The following is a 16719-nucleotide window of genomic DNA, read 5'->3' as shown; positions in this document are numbered from 1 at the left end:
AATTACCCTAACCAGACTAATTAACCTAGTTAAGCCTTTAAATGTCTGTATAAAAGCTGTATAAAAGTGTTTTGAAAAATATCTAGTCAAATATTATTTACTGTTTTTCTGGCAAAAATAAAATAAAACTGTTATTAGAAATGAGTTATTAAAACTATTGTGTTTAGAAATATGTTGAAAGTTGAAAAATTTTCCCTTGATTATACAGAAGTTGGGGGAAAAATAAACAGGGGGGCTAATAATTCAGGGGGGCTAATAATTCTGACTTCAACTGTATGTTGTCCTCCACCGTTCAGAAGAATTTGTGGGTACGAGAGAGATCTCAGGTCTGGTGGGAGCAAATTGTGACGACTGACCACTTTCCTCCTCCATGTTTCCTCTGTCGTTGTTGTTAACCGTCTCCACACACACTCTTCCTTCTATGTCATTAAACCGCAGAGAAGTACCACACCGTCGCAAGTTTAATGACGTACAAAACAGAATGCCTCAATAAATACGATCAGCCTATTTACATGATCGTCGCATTGTCACGTATTTGATTTATATCTGATTTATTTCCACATATGTAGGACGAGGCCGATCTCTGAATATCCCAATGTGTGCATTTTTTTGTGTTTGCAAGGTCATAGAACAGATCCTATCTGTGTCACAATGAGCAAACAATGAATTGGATCACATTTAACTTACAGTGTAAACGGGGCCTAAGTAGATGCTGCATACTGGTGGAGGGCTGGAGAGACCCCCCTCATGATTCTGACTCACTTTGAATGTATAGCCATAAACGATAAATGCACTATATAAATACACATTACATTACTGTAGGATGCATAATTTTGAGCACAAGTGACAGCAAACACATTGAAATATTTCTCAATTCTAAAGGCTGCTTATTAGAAGCGTAGTGTTCACAGAATCATGAATAAATATGAAACAGTTGCCACATTTATGAATATTCAGAAATGTTTGAGCAGCAAATAATCATATTAGAATGATTTTGAAAGGTCATGTCAGTTAAGCTTGGCATTAACATGATTCAATAACCTAAAAAAGGATTTATTCTTTCTAAATGTGCAGTTTTTGGCCAGCATTAGCTACAATATGGTGGGATTTTCTACTGTGTATTGTATTCGGTTTGAGCTTGGCAGATGATTTCACTTCAAGCAAATGTATGCAAATAAAGCAAGCTTCATTTGGACAGAAAATGATACTCCGTGTGTAACAAACGTGTTTATTTTACACCCTCCGTTGGTCACAAAATTGGTCATTCTAGTCAACATGCGATGAATGATAAGTAGATGAGACAATGCCTGAGATGAATGGAAGTAGTAACCTGATGCTTTCTCAAGCCATTTTTATGCACTTGTTTTTTTCTAACAGCATTAAAATAAAACTGTTTAGCATGTGTTCTGGTGTCGTAACAGAAGCGGAGTTTGTAAAGGAGCCCATGATTTGTTTTTGTTAAGTGTTTGATGCTAAAGCTCTGATGTGTGAGATGTTTGAAATCACCAGCCGTACGCTCTCGTCCACACCGTCTTTTTCTTGAACTCTGACGAGGATCTCAGAGCCATTAGAGCCGCTGAAATAACACAATCAGATTGCAAATATACTGTCAATCATACAACAATCCTTTGCTGCTTGTCATAACTTGATTAAATAAGCAGCACGTTTCTTTAGTAGTTGGAATCACAGTGTCTCACCTTTGGCTGTAAGCACAGCAGTTTCTGAGAAAGCTTGTTTGGGAGCTTCAGTGATGCTGAACAACCAGTCAATGAACTGATGATGTAGAGAAACAATAGTTAGTAAGGGTTTTTTTGTTAAAGCGGTGAAGATTTATTTAACAAGTATGCATGAAACTAATCAAAAGTGACAGTGAAGATGTTTCTATTATTACATTAACCCTTTCTGTGGGGAAGAACCACAATGAGTATATAGTAACTTCATTGACACTGATTATAATATAATGGTTTTGTTTTAATTTTTAAAGTCATACATTTCTAAAAGTCCAGCAATAACTCTGTTACTCTTTATGTTCAATAGGTATTTCAATAAGTGCCATATAAAGGGTTAATATAAACCCCCTTTTATATAAATGCATATAAAATTGTAAATATTCATATAAAATGCCTTGAAACTCAATATTTGAAGAAAATGTAACAGAAAAAAATAAAATGACATTTTCAGTCAAAATATTTAAATACAAATTTTATAGATCTTACTTTTTTAATGAACAAATTTACTTTTTATTATTATTAATATTAATGTAAACACAGTCTTAAAACTTAAAATATGAACTAGTGCTGTACGATTTGGGGAAAATATGTAATTGGGATTTTTTGACGGATATTGCAATTGCGATTTAATTTGCGATTTAATTTTGTAGTCAAGCTTCAGCTCAATAATCTGTAAAGCGTGGCAACAATTCTGCGGCAGCTCTTAAAAATGACCAGTTTTTGTTCAATGTCTGTGACTTATTCCCTTTTTACCAGGCCCACACGGAATCTGCGCGATTTTTAGCCCATCATTGATTCTGTTTATTTACTTGTGTAAATGTGTGTAAATTCATATTTATTCCGTTTTTAAATTAATTTCAGTAATATTATTGACTAATATGAAAATATGTATATGACTTATTTACAATACAGTTTGTAAATTAATATTTTCTGTCTTTTAGTAGAGATATTATTTAAGGGACTTGCCCTTTTTACAAAATAAAATTGATCTAACTGGATTTGCATTGTAAAAATTGAATACACGTTAAAAATGTATTACTTTTTGTTTAATTTATTAAGGTTTTAGTTATGATACTACCAAAATCATTCCGCATAAATCCACAGATTTTTACCAAAATTCTGCACAGAAAGAGCAAAAAAATGTCCGCAGATTCTGTCTGGCCCTACTTATTATCTGTCTGGCCCTGTTTATTTTTTCCCCTAAATTCTGTTTAACGGAGAGAAGATTTTTTTTCAACACATTTCTAAACATAATAGTTTTAATAACTCATCTCTAATAACTGATTTATTTTATCTTTACCATGGTGACAGTAAATAATATTTGACTAGATATTTTTCAAGATACTTCTATACAGCTTAAACATTAAAAGGCTTTTTAAAGGCTGACATTTAAAGGCTTAACTAGGTTGATAAGGCAGGTTAGGGTAATTAGGCAAGTTATTGTATAGCGATGGTTTGTTCTGAAGACTGTCGGAAAAAATATAGCTTAAAGGGGCTAAAAATGTTTTTTGTTAAAATGGTGTTTAAAAAATTCAAAACTGTTTTTTTTATAGTTAAAATAAAACAAATAAGACTTTCTCCAGAAGAAAAAATATATTAGGAAATTGTGTAAATGTCCTTGCTTTGTTAAACATAATTATTAACATAATATTTAAAAAGAAAAAAAAATCAAAGGGGGGCTAATAATTGTACGTCTGAAATCCAAGTAGTTTTAAGTACTTTCAAGAATTGTGGTAACCCTGATATTAACAATTTACCATATACTGTGAAATAACTTTTTTACTGAGCAGAAATTTACTTCATGTTACATGTTAACAAAACTCAGATTTTAGACTCAGACCCACGTTTTGAAAATACGTACAGCAGTAGTCTAGTAAACATTTTACTGTCTGGTTTCTACAACTCTTACTGAGGAGAAAAAATGTCTTTTAAATGTGAAAAAGAATTGATTTCTTATTAATTGTGATTATCAATATAGACTGAAATTTGAGAAAACATGCCATACCTTCTGTGACTGGGACTTCCAGGGCTCTTTGTCCAGCAGTTTCCTTATACTATATGGGATTGCCAGCAGGCATGATGCCACTGGCAGCTCAGTGTCCTCAGGGTTGGCATAAAGGCCATGGCAGAGCTCTGCTGACTGAGGCCAGGGGAACCACCGAGCCCTGATGCCCACTAGAAGAGGACCACCATGATCAGCCCAGGACACCACTGCTGCTGCAAACACTCCGAGGAGGAAATCTGTGCCCTGCGCACACACACACACACACACACACACACACACACACACACACACACACACACACACACACACACACACACACACACACACCAGATAATTTGACATCACCTCATACTTCAGGTTCTCGTCAAATCTTCTAACCAATCAAATGCAGTCTAGTATCTGACATGTTCTGCCTCCTTCAGAAAGCTTCTTATTTGCTCAACCACTCTCACTGGCAGAGCTGTGATAAAAACAAAATTATCTTGGCTGTTTTCGAAAAAGGGGGAGAAGCTACTCTATGTCCCACCCTCCATGTTTTAGATTACGTCAACTTTAAATAAAATAACACATTTCAAAGCACTTCATGAGACCTTTAAGTATAGAGAAATGCTTTTCAGAGAGCAGTAACTGCACTTCAGATAGACACACTCACATCTGATTGTAAAGTGAGGGTAAAGAAATGCAAATACCTGTAGAACATCCACACATTTAACAGAGGGAGATCCATATGCCACATTTCTGATGTGGCCCATTAACTCCAGCAGCCACTCCATTCGTTTCGAGACCCCTGAGAACAAACAAAACACCTCACTTTCTGAAACATACAGTAAATACAGGAAACATACAGTTTTTTTATAATTATTTTACTTTTCAGGAAAACCAAATAAAATATTTTGGTTTAACAAACACATAATTTTAGTTCATAGCTCATTTAATATTTTTTTCCATTAGAACTTTTTAATTTTAATACACTTTGTATTTTACTTTTTAAAACAATTCAATATATTCAAATTATATTAGACTAAAGTTATTTTTTGAAACAAGAATAGCTTAGATATGAATTAACACATTGTCATTTTTTTTTTTTTGGAATATTAGTATCAGGATTTGCATTTCTTTTTCAATTTTGTTAAAAAAAAATTTGCAACTGTATTTCATCATTAAGAAATTGATTCAAATAAAATAAAGGAATATATTCCAATAATGCAAAAGCCATTTTTACAACTTATTGGTATTTTAGTCAGCTGAATTCAATACATGAGGGCATCCTATGATATGCTTTTCCAGTAAAATTCACTCTATTTGTTTATGTATTTATGTATGTACAGTGCATCTGGAAAGTATTCATAGCGCTTCACTTTTTCCAAAAATTTTTATGTTACGGCCTCATTCCAAAATGGATTAAATTCATTTATTTCCTCAAACTTCTACACACAATAGCCCATAATGACAATGTGAAAAAAGAGTTTTTGAAATGGTTGCAATTTTATTAAAAATAAAAAACCTGAAAAATCACATGTACATCAGTATTCACAGCCTTTGCTCAATACTTTGTTGATGCACCTTTGGCAGCAATTACAGCTTCAAGTCTATTTGAATATGATGTCACAAGCTTGGCACACCTGTCTTTGGGAATTTTGCCCATTCCTCTTTGCAATACCTCTCCAGCTCTATCAGGTTGGATGGGAAGCAATGGTGTACAGCCATTTTCAGATCTCTCCAGAGATGTCTGGGTCTGGGCTCTGGCTGGGCCACTCAAAGGCATTCATCGAGTTGTTGTGAAACCACTCCATTGATATTTTGGTGGTGTGCTTTGGGTCATTGTCCTGCTGGAAGATGAACAATCGCCCCAGTCTGAGGTCATCACCATGCTTCACTGCAGGGATAGTATTAGCCTGGTGATGAGCGGTGCCTGGTTTTCTCCAAATGTAACATCTGGCATTTACTCCAAAGAGTTCAATTTTAGTCTCATCAGACCAGAGAGTTTTGATTCTTATAGTCTGAGAGTCCTTCAGATGCCTTTGGGCAAATTCCAGGCAGGGAGTATCTTCCATCTGGCCACTCTACCATACAGGCCTGATTGGTGGATTGCTGCACAGATGGTTGTCCTTCTGTAAAGTTTTCCTTTCTCCACAGAAGAATGCTGGAGCTTGAAGTGACCATCAGGTTATTGATCACCTCCCTGACTAAGGCCCTTTTCCCCCGATCACTCAGCTTAGATGGTCGGCCAGCTCTAGGAAGAGGCCTGGTGGTTCCAATCATCTTCTACTTATGGATAATGGAGGCCACTGGGCTCATTGGAACTTTAAGAGCAGAAAAAAATTTTTCTGTAACCTTCCCCAGCCTTGTGCCTCAAGGCAATCCTGTCTCAGAGGCTTATTAGCAAAGGCTATGAATACTTATGTACATGTGATTTTTCAGCTTTTTTATTTTTAATAAATTTGCAACAATTGAAAAAAAAATCTTTTATCACATTGTCATTATGGGGTGTTGTGTGTAGAATTTTGAGGAAATAAATAAATTTAATCCATTTTGAAATGAGGCCATAACATAAAACAATGTGGAAAAAGTGAAGTGCTATGAATTCTTTCTGGATGTACAGTAAAAATACAATTACAACAATACACAATAGTATATATACAATTTTCTTCAATAAATAGTAATACTGTTAAACATACCTGCTAAGTGTAATGCTTACCTACTACATTTTAAAATATATAAAAAATGTGATAAAATTGTATTAAAATTAAAATCACATTAAAATTGTGTTTTTTTTATTTAAATTTTGTTACAAATTTAACAAATGAAAAACATTTTTGCAACTGTATTTTATCATCTTTTTTTTTTACAGCTTATTGCCATTTTATCCAGCTGAATTAAATACATTAATGCATCCTGTGGTACACATTTCCAGTTTAATTCACTTTATTTGCATATGTATGTATACATGTGTATATAATACATGTATGTGTGTATATGTGTATGTACAGTATGTACTCTATGCATGTTTGTATGTATGCATATAGTTTAAATATGTAAAAAGTATATATTGTATATATAACATTTTCTTCATTTAAATAGTAATATTCAAAAACAAACTGAAACTAAACTGTTAAACATGCCTGCTAAATATAATAGCCCCTTTCACACAGTGATACCAGTAAATATCCGGAAAATTTCCGGAACGACTTTACCGGTATATTCAAAAAAGCGCTGTTCACACAGGCGAGGACGTTACGGAATTTTTCCGGAAAAGAGCATTCACACATCCATTCCAAAATACCGGTAAATTCTGACATCATTCCCCACAAGTGAGCTTTAAACGGCTGCGCTTGTATTTGTAAACATTTGACTAAATTACAAACTCTGTGGATGATCAATATTGTGAACAACTTTCACAGGATCACTTTCGCATGTCGAGATGTTCATATTATCTGCGTGTGCAGGCGCTCATATGCGCACGCAAAGCTTGAAGGTAAACAAACAACGGCTTATCATAAGCATCTCATCGATGATTATTTACACAGTTGGCATTAAGAAGAACATACAAACGTGATCTGACTAACTTCTAGCAGCTAAATGTGTCTGGAAAAATATTCAAAGGCTTTTATCCTCACAAACCGCGCGGACGTAAATGCGTCTGACTGTTGTGATTGGCTAAAGCAGACGTCTCACGTCAGCACGTTCTAGACGTGCACGCGCTTATTACGGGAATCTTCCTTCTGCATTCACACAGTGCAGCATTCCGGCAAATTGCCGGTAATGTTACAACTTCTCTTTCCGGAAAATAGAAAGAACGAATTTACCGGTATTTTCAAAAAGGACCTGTTCACACATACAACCGTTCCGGAAAATTGCCGGCAATTTTCCGGAAAGGTCTGTATGTGTGAAAGGGGCTAATGTTTACATTATATGTGATTTTTTTAAAGTATCATCTTCTTATCCTTTAAAAATCGTTCTTAATATACCGATTTGTAGCCTAGGTTACATTTCTAATTATTATCAATATTGAAAACGGGTGACAGCATAATATTTTTGTGGGACGTGAATTTATCCCAGATAAATCCTATTTTAATTTAAAAAAAAAAAATTCAAAACACCACCACAGAAAATTTGACTAATTTAGTGAAGTCCTAGTTAACAGGTTAAAAAAAAATTGTACTTACTCCAAACATTTTGAACAGTAATCCTTTTTTTTTTTTTACATTTTATTCTCTTACCTGTGTTGGGACCAGAGGCGAAGCGTGATTGGTGGAGGCCCTGGAGGAGAAGCCAGCTGATTGGTCTCTTACTGCCCACCTGTAGTATAGTACTGATGACATCATTAAGCCCGAGCAGTGGCACTCTTCCTTTAGAGACGAGGTAGGACAGAATAAAGGCTGTTTTTTCCACATTAGCCTGTAGAGGGAGCACACCAGCAGAGGAAACAGTAAAAAATGCAGGGTTCCACACAATTGATTTGGAAAGGAATCAAGTTAACCTGTTAGTTTTTACACATTTAAGTAGATTGAACATAAAACAATTAAGTTGTCTTCAAAAATATCAATAATTGTGTTGCTTCAGCTCATTTTAAATGTCTTTTGAACACAGCTCAAATGTCCTTGTTTAAGTGCTCAGTGTTCCTTCCAGCAACTCATTTCACTTGTAAATTGCTCTGGACTGGCTGTAACATTACATAAAGTACTAAACAGAAGAAGCTGTCCTTTGCACATGCCATGAATTGTGATTATCATAAATTATCATGAAAGCATAGCTATTGCTGTAAACATTCAACACTTTAATACATGCTTTACATTTGGAAAAAAAGGTCTGGATTAAATTATGTGGCATAATAAGAGCCTCGTTACTGAACATCAACCACACATTTAGACCTCAAAAATATATTTGTGCATCCTTTTAAGCGCTGAAGCCTCAAGGGAGAATTGTTTGATAATGCAAATGAATTCATCAAATAGAATATTAAAACTATCTACAGGAGAGATGCCTTTAAACAATCACTCTTGATGATAACCTTTGTCGGGCACCTAGTTTACCCCTTTTTCCAGATTTAATATTTGTTTTTTGTTTCTCCAGAATGTGGCTGTAAAGTTTCAGCTCAAAATTCCCATCAGATTATTTATTGTAGCTTTCAGAAGTTTGTCATTATTAGCTCTGAGCATCTTTTAGCTGTTTTCGTGTACTGTGCCTTTAATGCTAGTCCTCCCCACCCACCATTCCCATGTGCCTGTCAGAGTTTGCCTCAATCTCCGCCTCTGGCTGTGTCAGATAACAGACAGTCATGAAGGAAGCAGATCTCATGTAACGTTTGGAAGAGATATTACAGTAAGAACTTTCCCAATGATTATTTGATGTATTTGTTGTGGAGTTGCACTGACGAGTCACACACAATGTCAGTACAAAGTTCACGCACACAGCGGACCCACACACACACAGACAGACAGCGCATGTGTTTAGCTTTGCACAGGTTTTGCACGGCAAATGTGACAGGATACACATTAATATCCACTGCGGTGTGGATATCCTTTATGCTAATGTACAAAATTAACCTGATTTAACGTCCACAAACTGGAATTGAAGCATCTTCTTTTATAATTTTACTGACACTATGCGGCTGTGCTGATGAAGTAAAGTTGAAGTAAATCGCTGATTCATTACAAACATACACTGTTTTAAAAACGTGTTAAACTTGTAAAACTCATTCCTGATCACATTTGATGACGACTGACGATCACAGACAGCTTAATAGATCCTTTATTCCCGGTTGCTTTGCACACGTCCTGTCTTGTTGATATGATTATACGCATTACTATGAAGACATGTTAATACGCAGCTGTCAACCAATTCAGTGGGCAGGGAAACCGCACTCCTGTTGAGGTCGGCCTCAAAAAGGGGGGATTTGGATGCTATTTTAACATCAGGAAAAAAAAAAAAAAACTATGTGTGTTCTACCACCCCAATATGACTGTGGACACACTATACCTACAGACAGTTCTGTCCAAACAGCCTAAAAAAGTTGATCTTCATCATAGGTGCCCTTTAAAGTATTTAACCCATTATCATTCCCTCTAAAAGCCGACAAATACACATTGATAATGAATATTAATAGAATGTTTGTTAATAGTCATTATTAAGATGACATTTTGCTCATAACAATAACAAAATGCATAAATAAATAATAATAAAAAACAACAGCTAATATTTCCATCTTTATCATATTTACTTCACTAATAGTTATACATTTCACTTTATATATACACTTTAAATATATATAAAAATATAATAAAAAAATAAATAAAATAAAATAATAATAATATAATAATATAATAATAATAAAATATAATTTTAATGTTTATTAATTTAATATAATAATATAATTATTCTTTATACACCTAAATAACTTATTGGATGAACTCAATTTAATTGAAGGCAGGATTTTTATACAATAAACTTGTTTAGCAGCAACAACAAAAAACTTTTCACACAATTAAATGCAATTGAGATCAATTGATCAAATAAAAGTTTAAATACATTTGTATTTTTATTTAACTTAAACTCAAAAGTCTGATAATGTCATGCATGTCTGTTGTGTCGTACATTTCAAAGACTCTTAGTTTTATTTGAAGTTCTCCTAAACAGACCAAAAGTGCCATTTTTAAGCATATTTTATGAGTTACATTTACAGTTCATTAAGACTGATCTCAGGACAGCTATTGCTCACTGAGCAAAGCAACACACTGCATATTTGCTAATTAAGCTACCAACACCCAAAGCATGAGTGCTTCTGCAAGGTGGTAATCTCAAAACTCAAAGCACTACATGAAGCTTCAAACTAGAGTAAAGATTAAACTCTACCAAGTCTTTCTATTAACCCTAAACACCTGAAATTACTTTTCCTGTCAACATATCCCTCTCTTAATTTAATCCCATGCAAAAAATGCTGGAAACTACAAATCCCTTAATCAGGTAGTTGGACCAACACATTTCCTTCACGTTGTCCCAGCACAAACGCTTAAGTTAATGGTTTACAAATTTAAGTGGACTGAACATAAAATAAATAAATTGGTCAAAGAAATAACAAGAATTGTGTTGTTTCAGCTTAATTTAAACAGGTAGTTTGAACAAGCAGCAGTAATCACTTTTTTGAGTGTAATTGAGTAGTGTTGATATGATCCAATTTTATAATTAATGACGGATCGATTCAATACAAGAGGCACATTATTGGTGTCTCAAATAAAACAATTTCATTGGTTACTGTGCTTGCTGACACAAAATACTTCTGTTGACATGATGATTTTATAAATATATGTTTAAATTTTGACCAAAATTAAGAGGAACACTTCTATGAAACAACCCTTAAAATGATACTAATAATGTGGTGTGACATGGTGGAAAATGCTTTTGATTATATTATTATTCAGTTACTCCTTCATTACTGTTTTGAAGTTTTAAGTGCATAATAAGCTTCCAAACAGAAAAATTAAGATACATGTTAAACAGAATCAGATATAAAAATCTACAAATCACAAAGATTAGAGTTACTGTATACTATACCTCAGAGACTTTGACGATACGGTCAATTTCAGCGTCGCTCATTTCAGATAGACAAGAACACATGGCTTCATACAGAGCCACTTCAGCAGCCTACAGACACACACAAACATTGAAATATCAGCAGCAGAACACACTAAATATTCACATTATAGGTAACATGTTTGACTATTAAAACATCTTCGCTTCACTGCACCTCTCTATTCAGGAATTAAGTCACTTGCACATTTAAACACATTTTAAGCCCATTTTAGATTTCAGCAAATCAGTTTGAGATTCAGACAATGTGGTTCATTTTCTGAAGCCTGACAAATCATCAAACAAGAAGCAATATTGACTTATAAAGTCTATAAAAATATAGAAATGGTTGACTTACTAATCATTAGTTAAAAGCTTAACTTAAGCCTCATAAAAATTATTCTAAAAAGCTTATAAGTAAGTTATAATCTAGTCGGTTAATTATAACAGAATAAAGTATTCTAGAAAAATGTGTAATAATACAGAATGAGACATTATATATTGTCAGTGTTGGGCAATTTATTTCACAAAAGTAATTTATTACCATTTACTTTAACATTGCATTCAAGTTACTTTGTAAATACTTTGCTTGAAAAGTAACTTAATTACTCAATAAGTCATTTAATTACTCGACTCCAGAGTTGGGTGTAACGCAAACCACAGTAACGCATTACTGTATTCTAATTACATTTTTGAGGAACGCAGTAATGTAACGAATTACATTTTAATTTTGTGTAATTTGATTACAGTTACTAAAATCAATGTAATTGCGTTACTTGCGTTACAAATATAGTTTTGAAGAAATAAATGCTTCTTTTAAATCAAGTTTTCCGCTGCAACGTCAGTTAATGAGCATCCGCTTTAAAATAGCTGGAGACAACAAGCTGAAATAGTTGCTGTCAAGAGTGGCTGCTTCTTTAAGTGGAAATACAGTCTTTATTTGATTTCATTGAGCATAAAAAAAAATTATTGCGGTGAAATGCAGTCTAAATAACTTTCTACTGCTTTCAACTCGACCAGCAACTTGTTCAAGCACTTGAATAGAAAGCATTTCACGCCAATACTCATCGCCAAAGAAGACCGGCGCCCAAAAACAGAGAGGCCTAACTTAGCCTAAACAAGCCAAATTTCAAATTTTTTTTGTGCAGGATCGAAAGTGAAATTCTTGTCTGAATGTGAAAAGAAGCATAGCTGCTTATAGGGCTGTTCGTCTTTTGTGCACGCACATATTGCGCGCGCTCACATTTGAGTCTACCTACAATTTTTGTAAATCTCAGAGAATTAAACTTTTTTTTTTATTTTTTTTTTTACTAATTTTATGGTCTTTATTTTTAGCTTTAGTTAAAAAATAACACTTAAAAAGGCTAAACACATCAAAACACAAAATATTTCAAAATAATGACACCAGATGTCATACATACAACACACTGACTGAAATTAAGTTTATACTCAGTACATTGTTTCTTAACCATGTGCATTCGTCTGATAAGTTTAACCTTCTTTAGTTGAAAAAATGGAGTTAGTCTGCATATATGTTTATATAATAAAAAATATACAGTTTGAAGTCAGAATTATTAACCCTCCTTTGATTATATTTATTAATTAAATTATTTCCCAAATGATGTTTAACAGAGCAAGAAATTTTTCACAGAATTACCTATGTATTTTTTTTCATCTGGAGAAAGTCTTATTTGTTTTATTTCAGCTAGAATAAAAAGCAGTTCTTCATTAAAAAAAAACATTTTAGGGTCAAAATTATTATCCCCTTTTGTCTACAGAACAAAGCATTATTATTATGACTTGCATAATTATACTAACCTGCCTAATTAATCTAGTTAAGCCTTTAAATGTCACCTAAAGTGGTTTAGAAGTGTCTTGAAAAAATATCTAGTAAAATATTATTTACTGTCAAAGCAAACTGACATGGCAAAGATAAAATAAATTATCTCCATTAAATAAAAAATCTCTCCATTAAACAGAAATTCTAATAATTCTGACTTCAACTACTGTGTATATGTCAGTCTGTCTGGCGAGAACACTGAAAACTTTACAAGCCAATGGTGATTCCTTAGCCAAGGTGTTTGTAGAGGTCAAACAGCGAGAACATACAGGTATAGAATCAGGCAGGAGGTTGTAGATCTTCTCAGCGGTGGAGCACAGGACACTCCAGCAGTTTTGGGGAGGGTTTGGCGCAGTCATAGCTCTGGACAGGCCATGCAGGATGGAGAGGCACAGGGACAGACGCTGAAGACGAGTGAGCGGCTCAAACTGCTGGACTGCCAGACTGTCCACATACACCTGCAATTTGTCTTCAGCCACATGCTTCATCCAGCAGCTTAGACTCTCGTACAGGTGAGCTCTAGTGCGCAGCTGCACACCACAGACAATACAGAGAAAAAAACTTATTAATTACTAACTTATTATTATTAACTTAGTAAATTATTCATTAGAATTCAATTCAAAAGTATTGAAACGTCACTTAATTACTAGTGTAAAATCGGCATAATAACATTTGCACTAAGACACTAAATATTCTGTAGAGATAACCTTTAGACAGAGAGAAACAGATACTCACACTAAGGCTATGAACCAAAGGAGGCACAAGCCAGACGCCTAGGAAGAGTGAGGCACTCTGGGAGGACTGAGTCTGACTAGCGGCTAACTCCAAACAGTAATGCTGCACCTCCTCACCTACAACATATTTACATACATTCATTTACATTTGTTTTAGTATTCTATATTATAGCTGCAATTTGGGGAACTCTCATCTAAATATTCACACAACGCATTATGGGTGAAGGAAAAAGCTGAATGGAGGAATCTCACCAAAACCAAGTCTCATGAGCGGAGAGAGGACGGAGCTCCAGTTGACTGGTGGATACTGGAAATCTGCACCCACAGCAGCTAATGCTGAAAGCAGTGTCTTTACCCGCTGAGGAGCAGTGAACTCCGGCCCTGAGCAATAATTATTGCATTAATAGAGTATCTATTAATAGTATCTATTCACTGTTAGCCTCCTCACTAGACAGACAGTCACCTTTCCTTCCTGCTTCAGTGATGAAGTCCACAGACGCCCTGATCACACTGCTCTCAGACAGATAACCAAAGTCCTGAGGAACTGTTGAGACCAGAGGAAAAGTGTGTTTGACTGGTCTTCTTTACCACTGAGCGAGCGTTTATTTATATACTATTAATTTGCTTAATTTGATTAAAACACACACACACAAATGTCATTACTATATATATATATATATATATATATATATATATATATATATATATATATATATATATATATTTTTTTTTTTTTTTTTTTTATAGAATAACAATAAAATGTTATTGTAATAAACTGTATTATAAATATTTATTTATTAATTATTTATTAATTGCTAATGATTATAATATTATATCATCATCATCATCATCATCATCATAAAGAAATTAACAACTAAACTCATTTCTAAACATAATAGTTTTAATAACTCATTTCTAATAACTGATTTATTTTATCTTTGCCATGATAACAGTAAATAATATTTGACTAGATATTTTTCAAGACATTTCTATACAGCTTAAAGTGACATTTAAAGGCTTAACTGGGTTAATTAGGTTAACTAGGCAGGTTAGGGTGATTAGGCAATAATGATGGTTTGTTCTGAAGACAGTCGGAAAAAGAATCAGCTAAAAGGGGCTAATAATTTTGATCTTAAAATGGTTCATAAAAAAAATTCAAAACTGCTTTTAACTGCTTTCTCCAGAAGAAAAATGTTATCAGACATACTGTGAAAATACATAAAATATTACACAACAAAAATACTAATTATAAAATAGTTTGAATTGTAGGATTATGCTTTGTTTTTTTTAATTGATGTTATTGTTATTAAACTACTTAATTTTAATTGGTAATTTTAATATGATTTGATTTTGTCATTATCCTCATATGCAACATTACTAATAATTTATAATAAAAAACAGGTTATTTGAATACTAATAATTTGCTTAATTTGATAAAAAACATCATTATTATATATTTATTTTTTATATAAATTAATTTAATGAATTTAAAATTATTCAAAATTATTTTAAGTAATTTTAGAGATTTTTGCAACCCATCAAAACAAGTGGTTGAACATTAAGACGATACATTATTTTAAAGAATAACAATAAGAAACTTATTTTAAGATTTTTATTTTTAATTACTTAAATTAAAATGTATTAATTAATAAAATATTACACAAAAAATACTAAATATAGTAATGACTATTATTATTATTATTATTATTATACTAAATAATTTTAAGTACATTTTTCATTATAATGATGATGATGATGATGATGACCCTCCCAGAAGGGTTTTAATTTTCCATACAATACGCTCATTTTTTACTTATTACTTTATTTTTGTTTTACTACAATCATCTTCAACACCACAATATTAATTTTTTTTACAATGCAATATTTTACAATAATAATAACAAAATTACATTTATTAATTTATCAAAATGTTTTATTATCACCATGATAGTAATGATAATAATAATTATTATTATTATCAACAATGCAAATAATAATCAAAAATAAGGCATTTCAATTATTACCACAATATGAATAATTACAATTTATAATTGTTCATTACTTACATTTATTATGATTATTATTAAACACCATCAATGTTTTTTAATGTATTCAGTAACAATTTTGTTACATTATTATATAATTTGTATGTTGCATTTCTTATTATTTTTATCATCAACAACAACAACAACACCAATTACTGACACTGCATAAAAGCCTGTGTTGTGAGTGTTGCAAAAGTGTATGACCTGCAGTTCTGCTGTGTCTGCTGGACGCGTGTGTCAGATGCAGGTGACCCAGCAAACAGGCTCCGTTAGACTGCAGACCGATGGTTCCTGAGAATGTGATGATCTGAAATACAACAACACTTCACCTCAGTCACACCACGGTATTTCACCTTCCTGTGCTGATGTCATAGGTGTGTAAATACTGATGTCGTGTATGTGTGTGATGTGTGTAAATACAGACCTGTGTGTTATGTGTGTGAATACTGACCTGTGTGATGGCTCTGATGACCTCATTGAGTCTGCTGTGTTGCAGTGAAGTCTCCTCACACTCGCTCTTCATCTGATAGACACATGCACACAAACACACTTGCTTTAGTAGAAAAAATGTTAACACACTAAACAACTGTGTAATATGATGACATACAGCTGAAGTCAGAATTATTAGCCCCCTTTTGATTTTATTTCTTTTTTAAATATTTCCAAAATTATGTTTAACAGAGCAAGGACATTTTCACAGTATGTCTGATAATATTTTTTCTTCTGGAGAAAGTCTTATTTGTTTTATTTAGTCTAAAATAAAGCAGTTTTTACTTTTTTTCTGAATCATTTTTAGATC

At 33.2% G+C, this 16719-nt stretch overlaps 1 protein-coding gene across 2 annotated transcripts in view; it reads right to left on the bottom strand.

Annotated features, from left to right (window-relative positions):
* Window positions 1-1213: 1213 nt before the first annotated feature.
* The window catches only part of focad (focadhesin), a 105324-nt gene continuing 89818 nt past the window's right edge, over window positions 1214-16719 (bottom strand). Inside the window, 12 exon segments of one of the 2 annotated variants that reach the window (NM_001423838.1) lie at window positions 1214-1576; window positions 1698-1773; window positions 3736-3978; window positions 4425-4522; window positions 7956-8133; window positions 11287-11376; window positions 13411-13671; window positions 13877-13992; window positions 14128-14256; window positions 14339-14419; window positions 16125-16227; window positions 16372-16443. In NM_001423838.1, coding sequence (NP_001410767.1) covers window positions 1503-1576; window positions 1698-1773; window positions 3736-3978; window positions 4425-4522; window positions 7956-8133; window positions 11287-11376; window positions 13411-13671; window positions 13877-13992; window positions 14128-14256; window positions 14339-14419; window positions 16125-16227; window positions 16372-16443 — 1521 coding nt within the window. In that variant the 3' untranslated portion in view covers window positions 1214-1502. 2 annotated transcript variants of the gene reach the window in all.

The sequence above is a fragment of the Danio rerio genome, chromosome 7 (assembly GCF_049306965.1).
Source record: "Danio rerio strain Tuebingen ecotype United States chromosome 7, GRCz12tu, whole genome shotgun sequence".
Lineage (NCBI taxonomy): Eukaryota > Metazoa > Chordata > Actinopteri > Cypriniformes > Danionidae > Danio > Danio rerio.
This window is presented reverse-complemented; position numbering and strand designations above follow the sequence as displayed.